Source organism: Schistocerca piceifrons, chromosome 4 (assembly GCF_021461385.2).
Source record: "Schistocerca piceifrons isolate TAMUIC-IGC-003096 chromosome 4, iqSchPice1.1, whole genome shotgun sequence".
In the NCBI taxonomy this organism is placed as follows: Eukaryota; Metazoa; Arthropoda; class Insecta; order Orthoptera; family Acrididae; genus Schistocerca; species Schistocerca piceifrons.
The window spans coordinates 710028023-710054052 of NC_060141.1; the positions used below are offsets into that span (position 1 = coordinate 710028023).

A 26030-nucleotide genomic window follows, 5' to 3' on the forward strand; every position below is an offset into this window, starting at 1 on the left:
TGGTGCCTGAACTTCAATTGTTCAATCACGCAATTCGTTGCCATCTTGGCTGATTGGGTTTTCACTATTGCTATCAACAATGGGTACATATTTTTAGCCATGTTATATGAATATGCAGAAAATAAAATTTTAACGAAAATGTTAAATTTTCATAAGCTAATTATTACACTTGACAATTGAAATTTACATGATGTCAAAGCCTGTTTTACGTCTATTATGATGTGATGAAATTCTTTATGTTTTACTGACAATGTGTATCACACTGAAAAATTCCTGTAAGTTTTTTGCAAATAAAATTCAAGGGAGGGAATAACGAGGAAAAGGTTTCTACCTACATCAAAAGAGGTGCTACCAAGTGTAACCATGCACGCACCTTGCACAGCCATCCTACCTTTGCTGCGCCGAACAAAACAGTTTACTATGGAAAATTTTACATAACCTGCATCAAATTCTTATTCCTTTCCAAAAGTTTCTCCTCAATTTTTGCCTTTTTGCATTATGTGCTTCCTGTCGTGATTCATGCGAACAGAAAATTAGTTTTTATGATTCATGACAATGTCATATAAATTTCTTACCATAACAACAGTTAACAAACACTACTCTCAACCAGTGCCCTGAAGTCCTGGCACACAGGTTGACAGTTGTGTTGTAATAAAAAATAAATAATATAAAAAATATATGCACATGAAAAACATGTAAAAGGATAATAAAATTGCGTTATTAGAAATGTTCTGTGCTTGTACGAATTTTACACTATAAGACTACTTCTCTTACATTTCAATTGTAGATGCAGGCAGCAGACTCCAAGTACACCAGTCCAAGTCATAATTAAGAAAATCCTCCTTACTTGGTTTTACTTCACTTGAATAAAAAATACTACTGGTATCAAATTTTTTCTTATTTTGAAACATGTATGGTACAAAACATGCATAGCCCATCATCCTCTGAACAGCACTTCTTGACAGAACTTCTACATACAAGACAGTGAGAAACAAAAATATGTACAAAAAAATGAATGATGGTTTTTTCATTTGTCTGCACCTTACCACATGTTCATAATTACTGTCTTTTCCCATGCTTATGGTCGATATAATGGTAAGACAGAGATTTAGGAACCAGGTTTTAAATTGTAAGACATTTCCTGGGGCAGATGTGGATTCTGACCACAATCTATTGGTTATGAACTGCAGATTGAAACTGAAGAAGCTGCAAAAACTGGGAATTTAAGGAGATGGGACCTGGATAAACTGAAGGAACCAGAGGTTGTAGAGTGTTTCAGGGAGAGCATAAGGGAACAATTGACAGGAATGGGGGAAAGAAATACAGTAGAAGAAGAATGGGTAGCTCTGAGGGATGAAGTAGTGAAGGCAGCAGACCAGACGATCAAGTAGGTAAAAAGACGAGGGCTAATAGAAATCCTTGGGTAACAGAAGAAATATTGAATTTAATTGATGAAAGGAGAAAATATAAAAATGCAGTAAATGAAGCAGGCAAAAAGGAATACAAACGTCTCAAAAATGATATCGACAGGAAGTGCAAAATGGCTAAGCAGGGATGGCTAGAGGACAAATGTAAGGATGTAGAGGCTTGTCTCATTAGGGGTAAGATAGATACTGCCTACAGGAAAATTAAAGAGACCTTTGGAGAGAAGAAAACCACTTGTATGAATATCAAGAGCTCAGATGGCAACCCAGTTCTAAGCAAAGAAGGGAAGGCAGAGAGGTGGAAGGAGTATATAGAGGGTTTATACAAGGGCGATGTACTTGAGGACAATATTATGGAAATGGAAGAGGATGTAGATGAAGACGAAATGGGAGATAAGATACTGCGTGAAGAGTTTGACAGAGCACTGAAAGACGTGAGCCAAAACAAGGCCCCGGGAGTAGACAACATTCCATTAGAACTACTGATGGCCTCGGAAGAGCCAGTCCTGACAAAACTCTACCATCTGGCAAGCAAGATGTTTGAGACAGGCGAAATACCCTCAGACTTCAAGAAGAATATAATAATTCCAATCCCAAAGAAAGCAGGTGTTGACAGATGTGAAAATTACCGAACTATCAGTTTAATAAGTCATGGCTGCAAAATACTAACGCGAATTCTTTACAGACGAATGGAAAAACTGGTAGAAGCCGACCTCGGGGAAGATCAGTTTGGATTTCGTAGAAATGTTGGAACACGTGAGGCAATACTGACCTTACGACTTATCTTAGAAGAAAGATTAAGAAAAGGCAAACCTACGTTTCTAGCATTTGTAGACTTAGAGAAAGCTCTTGACAATGTTAACTGGAATACTCTCTTTCAAATTCTGAAGGTAGCAGGGGTAAAACACAGGGAGCGAAAGGCTATTTACAATTTGTACAGAAACCAGATGGCAGACAGGGTTGTAGCCTCTCCCCAATGTTGTTCAATCTGTATATTGAGCAAGCAGTAAAGGAAACAAAAGAAAAATTCGGAGTAGGTATTAAAATTCATGGAGAAGAAGTAAAAACTTTGAGGTTCGCCGATGACATTGTAATTCTGTCAGAGACAGCAAAGGACTTGGAAGAACAGTTGAACGGAATGGACAGTGTCTTGAAAGGAGGATATAAGATGAACATCAACAAAAGCAAAACAAGGATAATGGAATGTAGTCAAATTAAGTGGGGTGATGCTGAGGGAATTAGATTAGGAAATGAGACACTTAAAGTAGTAAAGGAGTTTTGCTATTTAGGGAGTAAAATAACCGATGATGGTCGAAGTAGAGAGGATATAAAATGTAGACTGGCAATGGCAAGGAAAGCGTTTCTCAAGAAGAGAAATTTGTTAACATCGAGTATGGATTTGAGTGTCAGGAAGTTGTTTCTGAAAGTATTTGTATGGAGCGTAGCCATGTATGGAAGTGAAACATGGACAATAACTAGTCTGGACAAGAAGAGAATAGAAGCTTTCGAAATGTGTTGCTATAGAAGAATGCTGAAGATAAGGTGGGTAGATCACGTAACTAATGAGGAGGTATTGAATAGGATTGGGGAGAAGAGAAGTTTGTGGCACAACTTGACTAGAAGAAGGGATCGGTTGGTAGGACATGTTTTGAGGCATCAAGGGATCACAAATTTAGCATTGGAGGGCAGCGTGGAGGGTAAAAATCGTAGAGGGAGACCAAGAGATGAACACACTAAGCAGATTCAGAAGGATGTAGGTTGCAGTAGGTACTGGGAGATGAAGAAGCTTGCACAGGATAGAGTAGCATGGAGAGCTGCATCAAACCAGTCTCAGGACTGAAGACCACAACAACAACACGGTCGATTGGTGTTTCAGTTTTTGTTCTTAATAAATTTTAACCTTACGATATCCTGGCGGTCTTTCATCATGTCACTACACACGTGATAATTTGCTGGCAATTTGTGTTACAATAATGACAATAAATCAAAAACAAACAATTAGTTACAAGCACAGGTATGTTACATAGGAGATTGATATGAAGAGAATAAGCAACAAATGTGAATTCTTCACAAAACTCTGTGACAGCCATTGCTCATCAATGAGTGAGCCAGTTGCTGCTGGAAGTTTAAAGCCAGACTCACCCTTTATATTAATACTAGTCTTCTTCCCATGGCTTTGCCCATCTGTGCTTTTGGCATATATAAATTGAACACATCTCCTCCTTCCCCTCTGTGTGTCCACCTCTAAGTATCTCTCTGTCCCTTCATCTCTGCCTCCCCCTCTTTCTTTGTCCATTTCCTGTACCCCTTCCCTCTGATCATATCCTCCTCCCCTCTCTCTTTCTCTGCCTCCCTCTCTTCCTTTCCCACTTCCCCACTGCCCTTCTACATCTTCCACCTGTCTCAAGCATCTCCCCCTCCTTCCCTCTCACAGTCCATTTCCTCCTCCCCCTTGCTCTTTCCATTCCCCCCTCTACCCATCTCAAACTGTTGCAAGCCCTGCTCACTGACACGAGCTGCAATACAGTCCAATAATGCAAGCCAAGTCTATTCCCACAACTCACCTGTCATGCAGGGCGGGCCGCCATGCAAAGCAGGCCACTACTATTCCAACAAAACTCTCCTGTCATGCAGGGGAACCTACATGTCGGGGTCTGAAAACAACTGCTTCCCCCGACATGTAGACTGCCCTGCACAGCAAGTTGGTTTGGAAGGCGGGTACTGTTCCCACACAACACGCCTGTTGTGCAGGAAGAAACACATTTGCCCATATCTACGCTCCTATTAGAGGTGGGAGATTATTAACCCCACAGTACTGGTACTCATGAGGCCTGCTGTTTCCGTGCCAAATTCAGTTGACATCGAATAAAAAAAACAAAGATGATGTAACTTACCCAACGAAAGCATTGGCATGTTGATAGACACACAAACACAAACACAAAATTCAAGCTTTCGCAACAAACGGTTGCTTCATCAGGAAAGAGGGAAGGAGAGGGAAAGACGAAAGGATGTGGGTTTTAAGGGAGAGGGTAAGGAGTCATTCCAATCCTGGGAGCGGAAAGACTTACCTTAGGGGGAAAAAAGGACAGGTATACACACACGCACACACACACACACACACACACACACACACACACACACACACACATATCCATCCGCACATATACAGACACAAGCAGACATTTGTAAAGGCAAACCCAGAACCTCCCACAGAAAAACCCCAAAAGTGCCCCACTTGTGACAGGATACTTTTCGGGACTGGATCAGACTCTGAATGTGGCTCTCCAGCAGGGATACAACTTCCTCAAATCCTGCCCTGAAATGAGATCCATCCTTCATGAAATTCTCCCCACTCCACCAAGAGAGTCTTTCCGCCGTCCACCTAACCTTCGTAACCTCTTAGTTCATCCCTATGAAATCCCCAAACCACCTTCCCTAACCTCTGGCTCCTACCCTTGTAACCGTCCCCGGTGTAAAACCTGTCCCAAGCACCCTCCCACCACCACCTACTTCAGTCCTGTAACCCGGAAGCTGTACACGATCAAAGGCAGGGCCACGTGTGAAAGCACCCCCGTGATTTACCAACTGACCTGCCTACACTGTGAAGCTTTCTATGTGGGAATGACCAGCAACAAACTGTCCATTCACATGAATGGACACAGGCAGACAGTGTTGGTTGGTAATGAGGATCACCCCGTGGCTAAACATGCCTTGGTGCATGGCCAGCACATCTTGGCACAGTGTTACACCGTCCGGGTTATTTGGATACTTCCCACTAACACCAACTTGTCAGAACTCCAGAGATTGGAACTTGCCCTTCAGTATATATATGGCCTGTCAGTCACAGTAAGTTACTACCATTCTATCACCTCATTGTACACAGAAGAATGAAACACATTGTTTTAATAATGCTCATTTAGCTGAAAAATGGTAGCTCTTGATACAGAGGCCACTATTCAACTACAATGTTGGACAAAAATATGGAAACATTGTAAGAAATGCATACACTAGCCAAGCCTGCACATTATACTGTTGTACCAGATCACAAACGGCACCTGTGCAATGACCTCAACACATTGTAAGTGTCAGTTGTGATCAGAACAGTGTTCTGTGTAGTTATCAGTGCATTATGTCAGAGCTAAGCGAATTCAAATATAACCAAATTATTGCTGCTCAAATGGTGAGTGCCCCTGTAGCCAAGGTAGCCAAAGTGTTTTGGGTTTCAAGAGGCACCATATTGAAGATTTATACTGCATACAGGCAAAGCGGAAAACATCATCTGCTAAGTGTGTGTTGTGTGATCATGACAGACAGTCACTGAAGAGGATTGTGGGAAAAAAAAAGAGGGGACACCAGCTGCAAAATTGAATGATTCATCCATGAACACTGTCAGCACCAAAGAAATACGAAAGGAGCTCCATAAGCAGGGAACTGCAGGGTGAGCTGGAATTGCAAAACCACTCACAAGTGGTGCAAATGCCCATAACAGGAAGACATGCTGCTGAAGCCATAAAATCTGAACTATGGAGTAATGGAAGAAATCATACCATGGTATTCTATGAGCTACGTGGATACTCTGCACGATCACATTACTGCCAAGGACTTTGAGACCACTTTGACTGATCCAGTCCATCCCACGGAACAATGTTTGTTCCCCAATGGTGACGCTGTGATCCAAGACAACAAGGCTCCTGTTCACACAGCTCGATCATCCAGGACTGGTTTTGTTATCATGAGGATAAATTGTCACGTCTCCCATGGCCATGACAGCCACCAGATCTCAAGATTATTGAGCCTCTGTAGTCTTTGGAGAGAAGGATACATGATCACTATCCACCTCCATCAACGTTACCTGAACTTCCCACTATTTTGCAGGAAGAATGGCATAAGTTTCCTTGAAAACCACACAGAACCTATGTTTATCTAGTCCAAGATGTTTGAAAGCTATTCGAATGCCAACAGTTTCGTACTCCGTATCAGGTACAGTAATGTGTTGCATTTTTTTGTGTTTCCACATCTTTGTCCACTGCCTGTCTGGTGTCGGAAGGTGTGGAAGCTGAATGCATGCCAGAGAGTATGGACCTGAATACTCACTAGGGGTCTCTGTTTTCTGGCACATACCTGCGCTGTGAGCCTCAACGTGTGAGTGCGCCACTCTCCGTACCATGTGAAGTCCGTGGCCAATCGCGTTTCCCGCAGTCAGGTACACAGGCGGCTGGGCGGTGCTACTCCGGCAGTCTGGTACTTGCCGTAGTTCGCGTCTGCATCACAACCGTACTGCGTTCCAGTTCCGTGGGTTGAGATACCTACTGTCATTCTTTGGAGCATTCCTGCATTGTTGTTGTTGTCTCGCCATGTTTATCAACCTAGTTTTTGCTTGCTTTCCTTGTGTTGTGTCCTGGTCGGTCGTAGTGTCTGTCGTCCCCTACTTGTTCATCTATCCTGTCTGATCGTAGTTAGCGATACAACCAGCAGCTCCCCTGCCTGGCAGCTTTGCATCTCCATTCTCTGCGCACCGCTCGCTGGTCAACCACAGTTATAACAGCCTCTATGCCTTCCACAAGTACTTTAAGTTTAAAAAATAAATATATGAAAGAACACCCTTTACATTACTAAATGAAAAAAAGAAAAGAAACAGACTTATCTACCACACAAAGTCAATTCAAGGTGTTTTTTTATCTATCAAAACTATGTTTATTTCAACAACAATATCATATAAAATGTGAATAACCTAATATACATGTTTGCTGAGTAGGACTATGTCAATATCTTTTACATAAAAAGTCATCACACGGCTAGAAGTGACAACCTGATTGAACAAGAACCATAATACATTATGATAAGAAAAATCATTCACCCACAATTAGGTTTCTCACATTCCAAAACTGTTGAACTTGATAAGAGCTTCGTAGTTCATGCCGTGGGGAATGACCCCTCTTCATGTTATAGTACAAGTGTTGGAATAACTTACCATCAAAATAATTAGACGGTAAACCATCTTGAGGTGGGATTGGAAAGCCACACGCTCCATTTACATCAAACACATGTACCAGTAATCTAAGATACAATGTTGTGAGTCTAATGGCTCTGGCATCTGGCCATCTTACTACAATCTTAGAAAGCCAAGACGTGTCACACTGCTCCATAATTACTGAAACCACTATAAACAGGTCCAGTTCTTCAGGAGTGAGAAAGACTGGATGAACTTCATGAATCATGTAAAATAATGCTGCCGCTGGGGCAACAAGATGGGTTTGAAGATGTCTCAGTCTTAGTGCTGGAAGTTTTGGTGATATTATCCATGACAGCAAAGTCCATCTTTCATTCATAACTGGTTCATCTTTCTTCCGATGATCCCATAATGTGAGTAAACCTGAGTGCTTTATCCTGCCTGGCAAAGGTTTCAGAATAGGTACTGCATATGGCCTCTCTAAACTTTCTCTTCCTGTCACACACCATTCTTCCATTGAATCTGCCTGAGGGCACTCAGACAATATAACAGAGTAAAGTCTCTGTCTAATCCTTCGAGTTATAATTCCTGAACTAGGAATATCCATTTTCCTGAAGTCTTCCATGTATGTACTAGCTTCATATGGCATTTGCATAACTGTTGCATATATACTTGATGGAATGTCATTTCTTTTGTGTTTTGATGTTGCTTCAAGTATTATTTGTTCCCAGCTTGTTTGAGCATTACTTCTTTGAGCAATACTCTCTCTCTCATTTTCACCTGGTATATAACTCAAAATGCTCTGATGAAGGCTGTCACACATAGAAATATCATTAAACACAACCCTGCATATTTCTTCAACGTAGTCATGCAAACCACTGCCCACCGGAGGGAAATTTCTTATGTAATCAGCTACACCAAGGGCAATATCTTCAAATTTATTTCCAGTTTTTCTTTGACAATATGTGGTGTGAAAGTTTTTCAGTTTTTCTGCAGGTATAATGTCATTTCCCATCAGAGAGGCAAAAAGAGGCAGATGCAGTACACTTAATTTCAAACAGTCCGCAAGTGCTTTCGTGTTAAAATTAACTGTTTCTAATGTCACTAAATCTAAGTTCTCAGCAGAGAAATAATACGGTGCTGAATTGTAAATGATAAAATCGCTGTCTTGGCCCATGACTGCAAAACAAGAATTATTTCTTGCAAACTCTGCAATTTCAAAATCACACTCTTGCACTGAGGTGTGGACCTCACAGTGACATAAATGTTTAAAAATACATCTTGCAAAATGATTAAGTCCAGCAGGCTGCTGATAAGGAAACCTTTCTTCCCAAAAATGTCTTTGTGATAAAGAATCAAATATTCTCTCAATATCCCTAATGCTTCTTTTCCTTCTTTGAATCCATGTCTCCCTCTTCTCATTTACAGTTGGACCATCAAAAAAGAACACCAACTTTATTCCGACATTCTGGAATCTATCAACAAAGCCACAGCAATTTTCCACAAACTGTTTGAACTGCCCTCCACAAACCCAGCTGTTGTTACCATATATCCTACGAAGACAGGATGGACCATCTACAACTATTGTAGGACTTCTGCCAGTGGTGTTTTGGTACTGCTGTGACAGATGTTCAATATTTACACGCTCACACACATCCGAACAATTATCAGTGCAATAAGTTTGCAGTCCTTTTACACCCATGGTGTTACCATGCTTTGTTTATGGGTACTTGGATTTTAACCTGTAAGAAATTAAAAATTATATTAGTACAAATCAGTGCTTAACTTGACTTACATAATAAAACATTCCTTGTTACAAAATGACAACTGACTAGTGCAAATGAAGAAAGAAAGGATGAGACATGGAATGATCGATTAGGATTCATTAACTTCCTAAAGCATTAATTCTGCAGATGCCGTTACTTTGCATGCTCAATAAAGTTGAACTTAACACTAAAAATCATAGTTCATCTCAATTTTAAATAATTAATGAAATGCTCATGGCAAACCTGATGTGTGAAATTTTAATATTTTACATATATAACATCTATGGCATCAATCATAGCAAAGGCATGGAACATATATTCCACCCATAATAATCATACATTCATTGACCTGCTTTTAATTAAACTGGCTGAGGATAAAATATACATTCAGTGACAACCTGGAAATGAAAAATCATCATTTGTTTGTGTGTACACTGAATAATTTACTTCAGTGTCAACTTGGATAGAGAGTTATGCAAATGTTGCCATGCGATGTCTCACTTTGAAACAATACACAATTATCCAATCTGCACTAATTTCAATATCAAGCACTACATCAAACAAAATGCGGTGAAAAAAAAAGGAATTTATTACTCCCAATATAGCCATATACACTTTTGTATAAGATTCCAAATATGGCAAGTATTTTTATGGGAGCTGAAAAAGTATCCTGGGGATTGACAACAGAGATTTATGACTTGGGAAGATCATATAGAAAAAGCTGCTCAGAAAAAAGCAGCAGTGTATTTTTAATTAAGAAAATAGCCACTCAGTTGATGTATATACACTGTAAAGATTTACTATGGGCTAATTCATCCACATTTATTGTAGTAGAATAATATGAGGAGTGGCAGGGAAAGTGCATATGAACAGACTGCCAGAGAGAGAGTATACTATCACCAAGAGAGTCCTGTAAAAGCATATTCAAAGAATTTGAAATTTTAACTGTCTCCTCTATGTATGTATTTGAAACCATCATGTATATCCAGTGAAAATAAACACCAATGCTAAACAACAAATTACATGATTACAGCACAAGAGTTAAAGATGATTATCACATCTGCAACACCCTCCTACAACTGGCTGATGAAGAGCGGACTAAAGCTGTGTGCTTATAATACAACAGACTACCAGGTACAAATGGTTCAAATGGCTCTGAACACTATGGGACTTAACTTCTGAGGTCATCAGTCCCATAGAACTTTAAACTACTTAAATCTAACTAACCTAAGGACATCACACACATTCATGCCCGAGGCAGGATTCGAACCTGCAACCGGAATGGTCGCGCGGTTCAAGACTGAAGCGCCTGGAACCGCTCAGCCACACCGGTCAGCACTACCAGGTACTGTAGTCTAAAAAATACAAAAACATTGCCAAACTTCAAAACAAAATGAAACAACATGTTTGTACAGTGTTAAAAAATATTACAAGACTAGTTCAAAAGAACTAGAAAGAAATTGTAATACTGAGACAGTAACCTGAGAAATGAAATTTGCCTCACATTTCATCAACACTCAAAACCATTAAAGTAGGAAATGAAATTGGATGCCTATATCTAGTAAATTAAATTAGTATTAAAGTTTTCATTGATATTTCATTAATTATTATACGAGGTGCATTCAAGTTCTAAGGCCTCCGATTTTTTTTCTCCGGACTGGAAAGAGAAAGAAACATGCACATTGTTTTAAAATAAGGCCACATTCATTGTCAATACGTCCCAGAGATGGCAGCACCGTACAGCAGATGGAATTTTACCGCCAGCGGCGAGAATGAGAACTGTTTTAAATACTTAAAATGGCGACGTTTTCCTTACTTGAACAGCGCGCAATCATTAGTTTTCTGAATTTGCTTGATGTGAAACCAATTGAAATTCATCGACAGTTGAAGGAGACATGTGGTGATGGAGTTATGGATGTGTTGAAAGTGCGTTCGTGGGTGCGACAGTCTAATGAAGGCAGAACATCGTGTGACAACAAACCGAAACAACCTCGGGCTCGCACAAGCCGGTCTGACGACATGATCGAGAAAGTGGAGAAAATTGTTTTGGGGGATCGCCGAATGATTGTTGAACAGATCGCCCCCCCAGAGTTGGTATTTCTGTGGGTTCTGTGCACACAATCCTGCATGACGACCTGAAAATGCGAAAAGTGTCATCCAGGCGGGTGCCACGAATGCTGACGGATGACCACATGGCTGCCCGTGTGGCATGTTGCCAAGCAATGTTGACGCGCAACGACAGCATGAATAGGACTTTCTTTTCGTCGGTTGTGACAATGGATGAGACGTGGATGCCATTTTTCAATCCAGAAACAAAGCGCCAGTCAGCTCAATGGAAGCACACAGATTCACCGCCACCAAAAAAATTTCGGGTAACCGCCAGTGCTGAAAAAATGATGGTGTCCATGTTCTGGGACAGCGAGGGCGTAATCCTTACCCATTGCATTCCAAAGGGCACTACGGTAACAGGTGCATCCTACAAAAATGTTTTGAAGAACAAATTCCTTCCTGCACTGCAACAAAAACGTCCGGGAAGGGCTGCGCGTGTGCTGTTTCACCAAGACAGCGCACCCGCACATCGAGCTAACGTTACGCAACAGTTTCTTCGTGATAACAACTTTGAAGTGATTCCTCATGCTCCCTACTCACCTGACCTGGCTCCTAGTGACTTTTGGCTTTTTCCAACAATGAAAGACACTCTCCGTGGCCGCACATTCACCAGCCGTACTGCTATTGCCTCAGCGATTTTCCAGTGGTCAAAACAGACTCCTAAAGAAGCCTTCGCCGATGCCATGGAATCATGGCGTCAGCGTTGTGACAAATGTGTACGTCTGCAGGGCGATTATGTCGAGAAGTAATGCCAGTTTAATAGATTTCGGGTGAGTAGTTAATTGGAAAAAAAATCGGAGGCCTTAGAACTTGAATGCACCTCGTGCATATATTTTTATGTAAGAGTACTGTAAAATAAAATATGTGCTCAAATTTTAATTTAACCTGTAACTGTAGTTGTAAATGGATATTGGCATATCCAATATCCTTCTGACAGTAACCTAAGGATGAATGTATAAGTAAATAGATAAATAAATATATATGAAGTCAATCTATGGGGGTGGAGGTAGACACTGTCTCTCATTTGCACCTAACATACAAAATCTGATACAAGTATCCACAAGAATTACCAGTTGCATCAAGTAACCAAGATGTGTGATCGAGAGAGCTACTCTGCATAAAGACCTGGAATCAATAATATTTCTATGTATCTTGCAAGTATGGATGACACCCTAGGATTCAAGCAAACAAAGAGCACATATCAAAGAGTATCCTTGGGAAAAGGTGTATGAAAGATAATGCTAACATAAGTACACATTTAATATTTCAGCATTTAACTTAAGATTTTATTACACTGTGAATTGGAAAAGAAGGATTAATATGTTACAAATATGGTACTAAAACCAGATTACATTTAACAAGAGAGAGGTACAACTGCTCCATTATATGTAGTTCAATATGAAAAATGCAGCTGAAACATACACATGTACATGCTCTTTCATGTCTGCATTACATGCTATAGCTAATATGAATGTGATGCAGAGATGTGCAGAAGCAAAATACAAGTTGTAGCACAGAGGCTGAGGCCATCATTCTGCTACATTTGTCTGTCACAACTGCTTATGAGTGTGAACTGAACATTTAGAACTGATCTTGCGTTGGTACACACTTGCATGAATATTTTGCCATTCTAACTGACACGAAGGAAATGTAATTAATATGACAAACAATTGAGAAATCCCTACGTTTAACCATTTTTGATAGGAAGTCCCCATTCGGCCCAAACATCAGGGTGCCAGGAGTGAGAAAGAGCAAGTGTTGTGGGAAAAATATAGAAAGCAGCCTGGTGACACCACACAATACTCTGCCTCCCCAGTGCAGAATTCACTGTACACCTGCAATGTTATGTGCTCACTGCTCTGGCTCCAGGACTTTTTTAAAAAATGTACTGACTACAGTAACATCAGAGCTATAAAGGATTATCACTGTATAGCTAGGACACACACTGGTTCCCATAAGGCACTGTTCCTTGTATTACATAATCAATGGCTAAACCATTATAACAATAACTACTAAGGCCATTTACACACATAGAAGTAATCCTCAAGGAGTATGCCTGCAGGTTAGACCTTGAGAATTTCCAGAGTTTCACTGGCGGTCACAGACAGCATAGAAAATCCTCAATATTTTCTTCACTCGTTGAGATATGGTGCCAGACACATCAGATGAAGGCTAATTAGCTGTTGTCAGTTGATTGTATAGGGCGTGCATAACAGCCTACAGGAAATTGCGCAAAATAAAATGTGCATTGTGCAAGATATGACTACTGAAGAGAACAAAGTTGGTTCACATAAATTTCTTTCAAAGTTGAAAATTTCTCCCAAAGAACTTCAGATTTAGTTAACAATGGATCTGAGACTCACTTTACTACTGAAAGCAAAGGGGTTATCCATTACTGACTCGCTGGGCCTATCGTAGCTTCACCAGAGCCGCATTAGCTGTCACTTTTGGGGGTTCCTGTAGGGTCTTGACAGCTACTGTAACAGTCTTGGGGCACAAACAGTTCCCACTGTACTTGCCTCTAAGAATGAGGATGAAGGGTTGGGCTTTTTACAAGGGATCCTTGGTAAGATGAGAAGGAACAACGTGATAATGAATGAAATAATACAAAACAGCCTGCAAATCAATCCCGTAAAAGAGACCATGGCTTGAAGGATGATGTGAACTGAAGAGAAGGCAATGGAAGGAGATGCTAAATGATAGACTACGGTAGGAAAGAGAAGCTTGGAAGAGGCTCTGCATAAGCAGAAATGTCTCAGGAAGGAGGAGGAGGAGGAGGGGGAGGAGGAGGAGGAGGAGAAGAAGAAGAAGAAGTTGATAAAGAGCATCAGCACATGTTTTCAAATGTTATTCAGTCACTTCATTAATTAAGGAAAGAAGTACCATTATGAAGGCAGCTACTACACCCATGAATCATAAGTAAAAGGAAAAGACTGCAAAGAACAAAGGTACACACTGAAACTACTCGTTTTAAGCACATCGACTGGTATATACTACCAGCATAAGTTCCTGATTAGCCTGAGTTCATAGCTATTTTTATTTTTATATATTTTATTTATTTATTTATTTTTGCTAACTTTAATTCCTAATGTTGTTAACATTCTTGAATACACCACCTTTGATGACATTCAGCTCAATCTTCATTGTCTCATTCTCCTTGGTGCTTCAAAGCAAGTAATGTGAGCCATACGGAAGTTTGGGTCAGTCCAGGAAGCATGCAAAGATTGATAAAAATTCTTTCAAGAAGTCATGGAACATTATGAGGTTCACAGACAATAGACATATACGGATGGAGCTTGATGAAATTTCTAAGCATTTGCATACAGCAGGTTTGGACTGCACAACCAGACTACAGGCATTAGAAAAATAATTTCACTTGCTACTCTTGTAGCCTCTGGCATGAGTGCTTCTGCACAAGCATTCAGTAACTACTCAAATCTATATTCTTAAGTCCAAACTTCAAGAATTACCTGTATGTGTATAGCATGTTCATCATTTGTGCAATTTCTAGCAGCTGCTTCAATTTATTTTTATGTACCTTGCCCATTTCCATACTCCTGTTGGGGCGGGGTCTCCTTCATGATAGGGTTTACAAGACATAATGGACGAACGAATAATAAAACATGAGATTTAAATTTCAGACTAGTTAACAATACACAATGTCTAAACAGTTATCAGTTCACTTGCCATGTCAAATTTGGATAAAATTCTGAACTTTCGATGGACAGCTTCCATCATTGTCATCAGGGACTAAAACTGACTGCTGTGAAATGGCAGGGCTCCCTCTTTTAATACCACAGGATGGCATCTGATTGGCTGGATTATATCATGATGGTACAAGCAGAGCTGGTGCCCTCTAAATCCACAGATTTTGCTTGCACTAGCTAGCACTGCAATTCACCATCCATCGCATCAAGTGGTGAATTGCGAGAGGTATTCCTCTGTATCTTTTCCTCGTCAAGTGTATGCTTCCATAAATTGCTAAGTGCTTAGCTGGTGTGCCTATTCAAGTTGTTTTCGCAAAGTCTAATTTTACTGCTTTTCTGACCACAGAGTCTCAATAGGTCAATGCATGAGCAAGTATTCTTGTCTATTCAACAAAATCTTGAGCTTAGTTTACAGGATGTGCTCTGCCATCACTGATTTATCCAAATGCCTGTATGTATGGTGATGCTGATGCTTGAGGCAATAATTAACAACCACCTGTATAGACTGGCTGACGTAACTCTTGCTATGCTCGTTAGGAATGTTATAAATCTGCGGAATTCTCAAGCTGTGATTATTTTTAACCGGTCACAATATTTCTTTGATTTTTCTAGGTGGCCGGAAGATTGATCTAATTTCTAGCCTGTTTAGGACTCTACCAGTCTTGCTAGTTGTTGCACTGCATAACAGAAGCTGCGCTATGTGTTGGTCCTCTTGGCTTGTTTGAATGGTGTCACATCCTTCTGAACATCTTCAAATGCTTAATCTCAGAACTGAAGTGCTCCATATCTGAAACATTTCTGGCTCTGTGCACTTAGGCATTCAGCGTAGCTCTCTTCTGAGCTGGATGGTGAAAGCTACACCCATTGGGATACAGATCTGTATGGGTCAGTTTTCTGTACACAGACTGGTCGAGTTGTCCCTCTGATTTCCATTCAATCAACATGTAACTTCCCCTCCTTCTCCAACTTCACTGTAAATCATATTTTGGGATGTATATCACTCCAATAATCAACGAACTGCTGCAGCGCCTCACTACCACGCAACCGGATTAAAAATGTATCATCAACATATCTGAAAAAACAAGATGGCTGGAAGGAAGCACTGTTCAGTGGTTGTTCTTCAAAATCTCCCATGAAAAAATTATCTATGGCTGGTGACAGTAGTGAACCCATGGCTGTTCCAGCAATCATTTTATAATGATTTCCACCATACAAGAAGTCTACAGTTTACAACATCAAGGCTAAGCATGACTTCATTCAGGCCTATCCTCATCTGCTTTATGATATCAACAAACAGTTGTGAGTTTTTAATATGACATCTACCATGACCTTCATTATCTAGGAGAGCTGATAGCACTAGTAATTTGTCTCAATGGAAAACTGGCAAAGTGTTTAACTAAACTATTGGCACCTATAGCCGCTTGCTGTAGAGATCATATGAAAAACTCACAAATGTTTGTTGGTATTATAAAAACAGATGAGGGTAGGCCTGAATGAAGTCATGGTCAGCCTTGATGTGGTCTCCCAGTTTATGAAGATACCAGTGGAAGATACATTAAAACTGTTGGCTGCTCATTCCTCACCAGAAATTTTGAAATTATTTTGACACACTTTAATGACTGTTTACTTCTTGTATGGTGGAAATTATTATGAAACAGCTGGTGGAACAGCCATTACTTTGCCATTGGCACCAGCCTCAGCTAACTTTTTCAGGGAAGATTTTGAAGAACGAACATTGCACAGTGCTCCCTTCCAGCCATCTTGTTTCTCCAGATATGCTGACAATACAGTTCTAATCTGACCGCATGGCAGTGAGGTGCTGCAGCAGTTCACTGATCATTTGAATGTCATAGATCCCAACATAAGATTTACAGTGGAGGTGGAGGACATGAAGTTAGCTTTCTTAGATGTGTTGGCCAAACGGAAATCAGATGGATGACCTGGCTATTCTGTGTAAAGAAAATCAATGCACACAAATCTGTATCTCAATGGGTGTAGCTTTCACCATCCAGCTTAGAAGAGAGCTATGCTGAACACCTTAGCACACAGGGCCAAAAATATTTTGAACATGGATTACCTCGGTTCCAAGATTAAACATCTCAATATAGTGTTCAGAAAGAACGGATATCCAGTCCATGACATTAGACCAACGCTGTTGAGAAAACCTAGGCCATTCAACCAACCCAAGAGGACCTACACGTAGCATGGCTTCGATTCTGCAGTGCAGCAATCAGCAAGATTGGTAGAGTCCTAAACAGCCAAGAATCAGACCAGTCTTCCTACCACCCAGAAAAATTAAAGAAATGTTGTGACCAGTTAAAGACAATCTCAGTCTGAGAATGCTGGAGATTTATAACATTCCTTGTGAGTGTTTCACGAGTTACATGGGCCAGTCTATATGGACAGTTGCCAATTGTTGTGACGAGCATCAACATAACCTTAAATAAAAGTCTGTGGATAAATCACTGGTGGCAGAGCACAGCCTGTTAAATAAGCACAAGATTTTATTTGAACAAATGAGAATACTTGCTTGGGACTTTGTGATCAGACAAGCAGCTGAAATTAGACTTTGTGAAAACAACTTGAACAGAGACACCGGTTATGTGCTTAGCAACGTATGAAAGCATCCACTTGAGAAGAAAAAACCATAGAGGAATACTTCTCACAGTTCAATTCCTGTTGCAAAAGATGGTGCTGCAAGCAACACTAGAAAGCGGATGCAAAATCTGTAGACATAGAGGCCACCATCCCTGTGTGCAGCATCATGATGTAATCCATTCAATCAGATGCGGTCCTGTTAGTATTAAAGAGAGAACCTTGCCAGTTCATGACAGTCAATTTTTGGTCCCTGACAACAATGATGGAGGCTATCATTGAAAGCTTAGAAATTTATCCAAATTTGATGCGGCAAGTGAACTGACCACATTTTATGCACGGAATCTGTCATGAAAAACTTCGTAGCCATATACACACAATGCAGATATGAACTGATGTGCTGATTACTGCAAAGTAAAAATTTCCACACAGCTATTACATTCATATAAATGATAATTACTGTAATTCAGTATTAGATTATGGATTATTTATCCATTTGCATCCAACATGATAAACAAATTTCACAGTTTACATACAATTACTTCACATACAAATTAACAGCACAACAGCAGATTTACTATGTGCATATTCTTAAGTTATGCATGTACAGCTAACATGAGAAAAGTAAAAGCACAGTGTTTCACTGAGTGCCATGATTCAGTTCTGGGTCATATAGACACTTAGCTACTAGGCACTTAAAATGTTTGCCCTCTAATTTACAGTTTTGAACATGGCAGTCTTTCAGCAACTGTATATAAGTTTCAATGGAGAAATAACACAGCCAACTGCTTGCAAATAATTGTTTAGTACATTGATCTATGTTTCAACATCTCTAAGGATGTCTTCATCAGAATGCAATTTTAAAAATCGTAAAGTTACATTGCGAGAAGGCAACAGTCAAGATTTAGAGCAGATAAGCTCATACCAAAAATTAAGAATGTTGGTACATTTTTAATTTTTGACTTCAGCTTCTCTGCTCTAAACCTTGACTATTGCCTTCTCACAATGTAACTTTACAGCTTTTAAATTTCATTCTGATGAAGACATCCTTAGAGGTGTTGAAACCTATGCCAATATACTAAACAATTATTTGCAACTGGATGGCTGTGTTATTTCTCCGTTGGCCCTCTAACTTCTTGTACTCGCTGATTAAGGAGTTATAGCACATGACTCCTTTCATAAATAGGCCATTTTTTATTTGTCTTGAGTCTTTTACAGTTTACGGGAAAATCTCATTTATTGTTTGTATTATGACCATGAAATTCCATGTTTCTGCTAATAATCTTTCTTTCCTCTAATGGTTTGCAATGTATATATTGCATATAGTCATAATGGTAAAATTTAAAATTAAATCTCTACATAAGAGTCTCTCCTTGACTTTAGCCACTATACTTAGAGTTTTCTCCTGTAATATAGACACTGTTCCTGTAGGTATGATATGTTCCTCCAAACACTATAATATCATAAGACAGAAAAGGATACGCAAGTCCAAAATATATCATTCTTAATGTGTCCCACTTTAAATATGGGGCTAGCTTCTTTAAGACATACAGACTAAATGTTGTACTATTACATATATGATCAACTAAAGTTCCCTATCTCATATATATATCCTTAAAAACTTGCAAAGAGAACTTGTGTTGGCTAGCAGAGGTTCATTTCTTGCAATTTGTTCATTTGATCCATCAAGCCAAAAGTACACTGTGTTGGTTTTACAAGGCATAGGTCTTAGATTTTCCACATTTAAAATAATTTTGTGTTTTTTAATTTTCTAATGACATTATTTGGATCTTCCACCCAGCAAAGACCAGATGTATCATCAGCATACATTTTGATGAATGATTCACTATTTTGAGTACTTGGAAGATCATTTTCATATCTTTAAAAAAAAGAAATGTTTCCTACATTGAAATCTGTGACATACCAAATTTTATGATTCTAGTTCTGGACCTTTACCTGTCTATGATGCTACCACTGCCATTCATGATTTCAGTGGCCTGTCGTCTATTTGTCAAATATAACTGTAGTTAAGTTATAAGATTTCCATCGAGAGTATCATTTACAACAGTGTACCATGGTGAAACCTTTCAAAAGCTTTGAAAAGATCTAGGAAGACTCCTGCAACTTCCTTACTTTGTAGGGTTTTTTTATAGAGCCTTATGCATAAAGTGCATTGTTGTTGACATTGTACTCCATTTTCTTCTGAAGCCATGGTGCAAATCCCCTAATGTATCCTTACTGTTATAATTATCCACAATGTGTTGTACTTTTTTTCCAATAGTTTACTGAAGCCAGAAATTAGGACAATAGGTCTCAGTATATTTACTCCTTAATGAAATTTGTCCTAAACAATATATTCCTTTTTCCAACCAATAGCTCAGTTCATACATACAATACCAGGAACAAAAATGATATGCACAAGGACTTAAAAGCACTTACTTTAGTTCAAAAAGGGGTCCACTACTCAGGAACACTCATCTTAAATAATTTGCCAGCAAACATAAAAAATTTTGTTACAAATAAAGATCAGTTTAAAAGGAGCCTGAAAGACTTACTAGTGGCCAACTCCTTCTACTCCATTGACGATTTTTTTAATAGAAACAAATGATGTATTGTATATACTCATACTATTAGTATTGTTATTTCAGCTTTAAAAAAAAATTTACATGTTCCACATCCACGAGGATCTCCTCAGCACGGATCTATGGAACAAAAAACTAATCTAATCTAGTTTTGGAGATGTTTACTATCTTCAGATCTAAACAAAAGATCAACAAACTGTCAACTTCAAGTTACTGAGAAACATATTTTCCTGAAAAACACGTCACGAGTTATTAAGTAAACCAGTTCTATAACTTAGGCTATTTACCAGCTGAAGTACATCTTTTATATATCTACCTTTGGAATCTCACACAGTCTCTGTAGTTGATGAGTCAATGGTACACTGTTTTCTAGTAATCTGTGTTCTACAACATTCAAGGTTTCTGATTATGATTGGATCACTTACACATTTAGTGTGAACAGTTATTTTTATATCATTAAATTTATTTCTAGATGGACCTGATTGCTGAGTTTTAGAGTTTAAATTAGTTCAAATGGGCTGTCTTTTAATCTAGTGACTATAGGCCAGTAGGATCCCACAACACAATCTGAGCTCTGTATCTGTGCAAACTAAAGCACAAGTAGTCGCATGATATTTTGATATGCAAACACTCAATTTGGGTCTACTTGACTCAAAACTACGCTATAATTGCAGATGATAGCGCAAGAGACTGCTCAGCCTTTGGCTCGGGTTTAATCATCAGCACCATCCCACATCCAATTTTTGCATTGTTCTCTGGTTCAATTTAGGAAATCAAATGGAAAACACATTTGAAAACACCATCTCTGACAGGCTGCTTGAATGTATGTGTGCAACAGTCTGATTGGCTAACCTCAATGGTAATTAATTTGGAAACACCACAACATATCGAATTTCTTCTTAACAATTATTTCTCTGCCAACCTACCCTGCAACACACTTACAAGCTTTTCAGACCGTTTCTAATCACCCTGAACATTTGAAACTAATCACACATACTGCAGTAAGCTTACATCAATTGCAGTATGGTGGGACCTCCTTCTTTTGTTAGGCAGTGGTAGCTGGTCCCATTCTTCACATCCTCGTGTGCTGACACCAGCTCCTCTCTCTTCTAGACAAAGCTTTATTTTTTGCGATGGATTTCGATATGTATAAGATCTGTTCATCCTTCGGACAAAATTATCAATTAGTAAGTTGTTAGCGATATTCTCCAGAAATTCATGTTTTGTAACTTTATCACCAGAGCTCAGTTTGTATAGAATTTATAATTCAGAGCAGGCATGTTTGCCACATGAAGAAACACTGCTAATGGCCATCTTATCGTTCTTTTGCCAACACTGTAATTACTACATAACTGATCACAAGCCTCTACCTCACTTTTTGTATGGTTGTAATACATTGTAATTTCTGGATTTTTCTAAGAGCATCATTATGCATGAATGGAGATAATACAACAGATCACGATTTGGTTGAACGTACGACACCTTTGTCACATCTTCTGTAAAGCTGAACAGGCTTGAAGCTACAGTTCTCTGCTGATTGTGCAAATTTTTTTTGTAGAATGTCTGGGCTGCTCTTTCATATTTCAATGAACACCAACCTGTTTCCCAATATAACTCTTGTGAGAGGCACACAGGTGCACCCGTTGTCAGTAATTACATTTATGCCAGTGCCTGCTACAGGAATAACAAGATATACCACTACTTCTGAAGGCTTGTTTAGTTTGTTGAAAGGACTACCTGGCTGTGTACCTGCTCATATTTGAAAGTTCATAGGATAAAACGTTTAGAGTCTACCAAAGCAAAAAACTGTATGCTGTATTTCTTTGGCTTTATTGGAAGATACTGTCAGGAGAAACATTGTCCTCAAAACGGAATGAATTTCTCGTAAACTGTCATAGATTCCCCAGCAGTATACAACTTCAGATATCTTGCAATAGTGTGATAGGCTCACACAGCATCTGACTTGTCAGTCTTTTTCTTCTTGTCTCTAACATTTTATCATCAAAGCGAATGCAGCAAAGTAAATACAGGAATCTTGCATATGGCACTGTAACTGCAAGTACATCCCACCCATCTATATCCCACAGGTCTCTGAAATAGAGTTGGGAACCTCTGTAAGTTCCTGTGTACAGTAGAAGACACAGAAAGATATTCATCTTCACATGGTCTGTATCTTGAGCATTGTATGACCTGTCAAACTGTCCATGAATATTCATAATCAATTCATATTAATGTACACAACAATGTCATCCATTAATTAATGATCATAATAAATACATAAAATTTCACTTGAGTCTTCACTAACGTGGCCAGCACTAAAATGCTTGAGTTACGAGAAATGGTGTTATTGTTTTTTGGTCTTCCCCTAAGACTAACTGATTCCATTTGTCATTCAATTTTCAATCATGCTGTAACCTTTAATAACAAATAAATTTGAAGATTCATCACTTGAACAGGCAACGTCTGAATCTGTATCATGGTCACTTCTTTTAATGTTCTGCTTTCCATTTTCTAAGCTCTCCTCACACATAGGTTGTTCGTCATTGTCTCATAATCATTTCCACATCTGTGAGAAACTTGGACTTTTTCTGGAAGCATTTGAGAAACAACACTAGAAAATACTATGAATACAATCAGTGTTTCCTAAATCATGCCGAGGAGAACTTCAGGGGTGTGGAAAGAGCCAAGGTATACATTAACATGAGACAAAGACAGGATACAAAATTAATCTGTATACTGCATGAACAATCAAATATCATTCTAACACTTAAAAAATATCACACTTAAGTCACCTAAATTTAATCAAGTAGATCAGTAATAAAGGTGCAACTTTGAAAAAAAGGCGCTATCTTCTCAGTTCCACAGGAGGCCTACGCCTGTAATTGCTGTTTATCTGCTGTCGGGAGCTTAATATACTTGATTACAGTGGTATATTTGAAGGGAAATATTTTTATATCTATAAATGTGAAGCCCTATTAACAGTAAATTATTGCTTGCTTACAGCTTCATAACAAACACTGTTAATTGTCAAGATGCAAGTAATACTTTTGAGTCCTTGAATCTAGACATTCATATAATTTGTAGTAAATATGGCTAATCAGGTATGTTTTTAATTTTCTCTTGAACTGGTAAGTATTCTCCATGTCTTGCCTTATGTTATATGGTAGCTTACTGCATATCTTACCACCACAGAACACATACCATTCAGAACCACAAACAAGGAGGCAAAGTTTACATAAAATTAGTTTTGTGTCTTGTATTGAGATTTTGTATAACACATTCATTTGAAACAGCAGCAACAAAAACCACGTGATGCATTGCAAACAGAAACATTGAATGTAAAGCACACATACAAAGCTGAAACTAACACGAAGCATATTGTGAGGTCTTTGTGTGCCACAGTGATCTACTCATAATTTGTACGTTGTTTGCACTGCAATAGTTTATGCATCATACTGAAGAAAATGTAAGAGCAGAAGCAAGACAATGTGCCATCCAATGGAACATACTACAGAATAAAATGACATGCTACTGATGTACACTTTCATGTAATTGCCAAAACAACACTATCTGAAGAAAGGCATGGTAGCCCAAAACTGGAAAAACTCTTCAGAAAGCATGACTGAAAGTTAATTATAATAAACCAAACATAATGTATAGTAAACCCATGAATATAAAATTTAATATATTAACAGTAAGCCGATAATAGCAATTGACAAGTTTTTGTATTTCGGGCCGCTGAAGTAAGTAATTGGATAGACAACAAAAGAATTAAACAGAAGAGTAAAAATGGCCTATGGTGTTTTTGGTAAAAGAAATAAAATTTTAAAAACTAAGTCACCAAGTTTCCAACATGTCTGAAAAGGAAAGGGCTGGCCTACATTCTATATTTTATTGCTACAATTGATGTAAGGCAGCAAGTCATTCAAATACTAAAGGCTGCACAGCTAACAAGACAAAAATTCTTGTTGAGATATGTTTATTGGGAATTACTACAGGTCAGGAAAACAATCACGTGAATTAGGTTCCTGTAACAGCCTAGAGTATGAGTCATAATTATGACTGTATTGAAAATGAAATTGGGACAAGCGAATGGGTGATTAGGGACCAGAGAAGAGATATGCTATAGGCCCATAGGAATTTAAGAGACAATTAAAGACAGAGATAAGTTAATGGCAGGTTGGTCGATGACATTACAAAACATACATGATCAATGTAAGCACGGTAGCAGAAGAGATGGAAAACTCCAGTGGGTATTTATCCAGCAGTGGATGACAAATGGTAGATTTGTTGAAAATCTGCAGATGTGTCATTATGATGCAAATCAGGAATTTATTCCCGATATGAAGCATTGTCTGCGCTACATTAGTATGTATCTAATGACAACATCTCTCTCCTATTATTATTTTCTTTCTCCAGACTGAATGCTCTGACTGAAAAAAAGCGGAACTTCTTGAAGACACGTTTAATTGGTGGTTTTCAGCAACTAGCGCAATTTTTTTTAAATTGTAACTAAATTGGTTAAGTACAATAAAGTACCAAGGTTGATTTTATATTCTACGACTTAGGCCTAACGTCATTGAAATCCAATACGGCGCATTGAGATACCTTCAGAATGAAATGTTTTGAGGTAAAATTTCGTCGCTCTTACTGTGAATGGATGCCAACTGTACAAAATGATTGAACTGCCACGTCACGTTCAATTATTGCCATGTTAAATAAAGTATAAAGAAATATTGCTAACATTTGAAATGTAACTTCAAACGCACACACTTCACATTTCTGTCCAATGACAACCTCGCACTGGGCAAACAATATTTCCTTACGCCTGTACTAAAATCCAACAAGAAATCTCTAGAAAGAAAATATAGCGAAAGTGCAAATGAGAAATGAAAACAGCGTCTGAAAAGCAAATCTCACAAAAAAGAAGAAGCCATTATAACAGTGTGACATGTCAAAATTGTTCAATGCATGCAGTAAATAGCAGTCTGAGTGTTAAATTAAATTATTCGTTGTATGAAAAATATTCTCAAACACGCCTGAAACTTATCGCCGAGACAGCAACGTTTAGAAGCGTCCACACGAGCCCTCTTTTTCCGTTCAACTTTGCGCATGCGCTTACTTTTCCAACAACGTAAGCATGCATCCGTTATTTCTTCGCATTGGAGGGCGTTCGTTGTATTGCACTGCTTCCTATGTTCGATGAGAATCTCTTGCGCTGTTGGAAGGCCCCATTAACTAGCAAACAATTTGTCAAACTGTACTATGTTTGCCAAACGTTTGACGTATGCGGTGCTGTTTGACGTGTTCGTCAAGCATAGACTCATGTTTGGCGTCTTTTTGGGAAAGTTTGATTGGCGGAAAGTTCGACAAGATGGCAGACGTTGTTTGTTTTGATGTTTCGCCGAATAAGTTTTGTGAATATTGGCAGTGATCTGAAGCGGCATGAAGCCAGCCGACTTCAAAGGATTACATAAGGACCAAGTAAAAATCCGCGATCAGTCGACGATTACAAAGGGAAATCATATGGAACGCCACCTCCACCCTGTACACGGGAATGAGTACCCGAGCGAAATGGCGCAGTGGTTTTTATTTAATCGTGTAAGAAACACACACTATAGCTTAAAAGTTATACAAAATGTCCCAAAACATGGTACTATGAGTATTATAAGCATTACAGTTAAATGCGGCGTGACCGGTATGCAGCTACTTCGTGTGCTTCCTTGGTGGCATTGATGACATTCTGTGGCGTGCATGACGTTGGGCATAGGCTACAGACAAGAAGATGGCTCATTGTATGTTCTTCACCACATTCACATGCGGTGGAGTCGAATGCAAACCCCCACTTTTTTAAGTTGGTCTTCGTTAGGGTGACCAGACGTCCGGATTAATCCGGA

The 26030-nt window shown here is 39.0% G+C and overlaps 1 protein-coding gene across 8 annotated transcripts; it reads right to left on the reverse strand.

Annotated features, from left to right (window-relative positions):
• Window positions 1-7144: 7144 nt before the first annotated feature.
• Window positions 7145-25410, reverse strand: LOC124794880 (constitutive coactivator of peroxisome proliferator-activated receptor gamma-like). Of its 8 annotated transcripts, none has more exons than XM_047258566.1 (2): window positions 25256-25410; window positions 7145-9116 (listed from the first exon to the last, which is right to left on the reverse strand). In XM_047258566.1, exon 2 carries the CDS (start codon window positions 9074-9076, stop codon window positions 7274-7276), a length of 1803 nt encoding a protein of 600 aa, XP_047114522.1. In that variant the 5' UTR covers window positions 9077-9116; window positions 25256-25410; the 3' UTR covers window positions 7145-7273. The 8 variants fall into 8 exon arrangements, with proteins under 8 accessions (XP_047114522.1, XP_047114521.1, XP_047114529.1 ...); XM_047258565.1 differs by having other exon boundaries at window positions 25173-25402; XM_047258573.1 differs by lacking the exon at window positions 25256-25410 and adding an exon at window positions 24785-24935.
• Window positions 25411-26030: the final 620 nt, after the last annotated feature.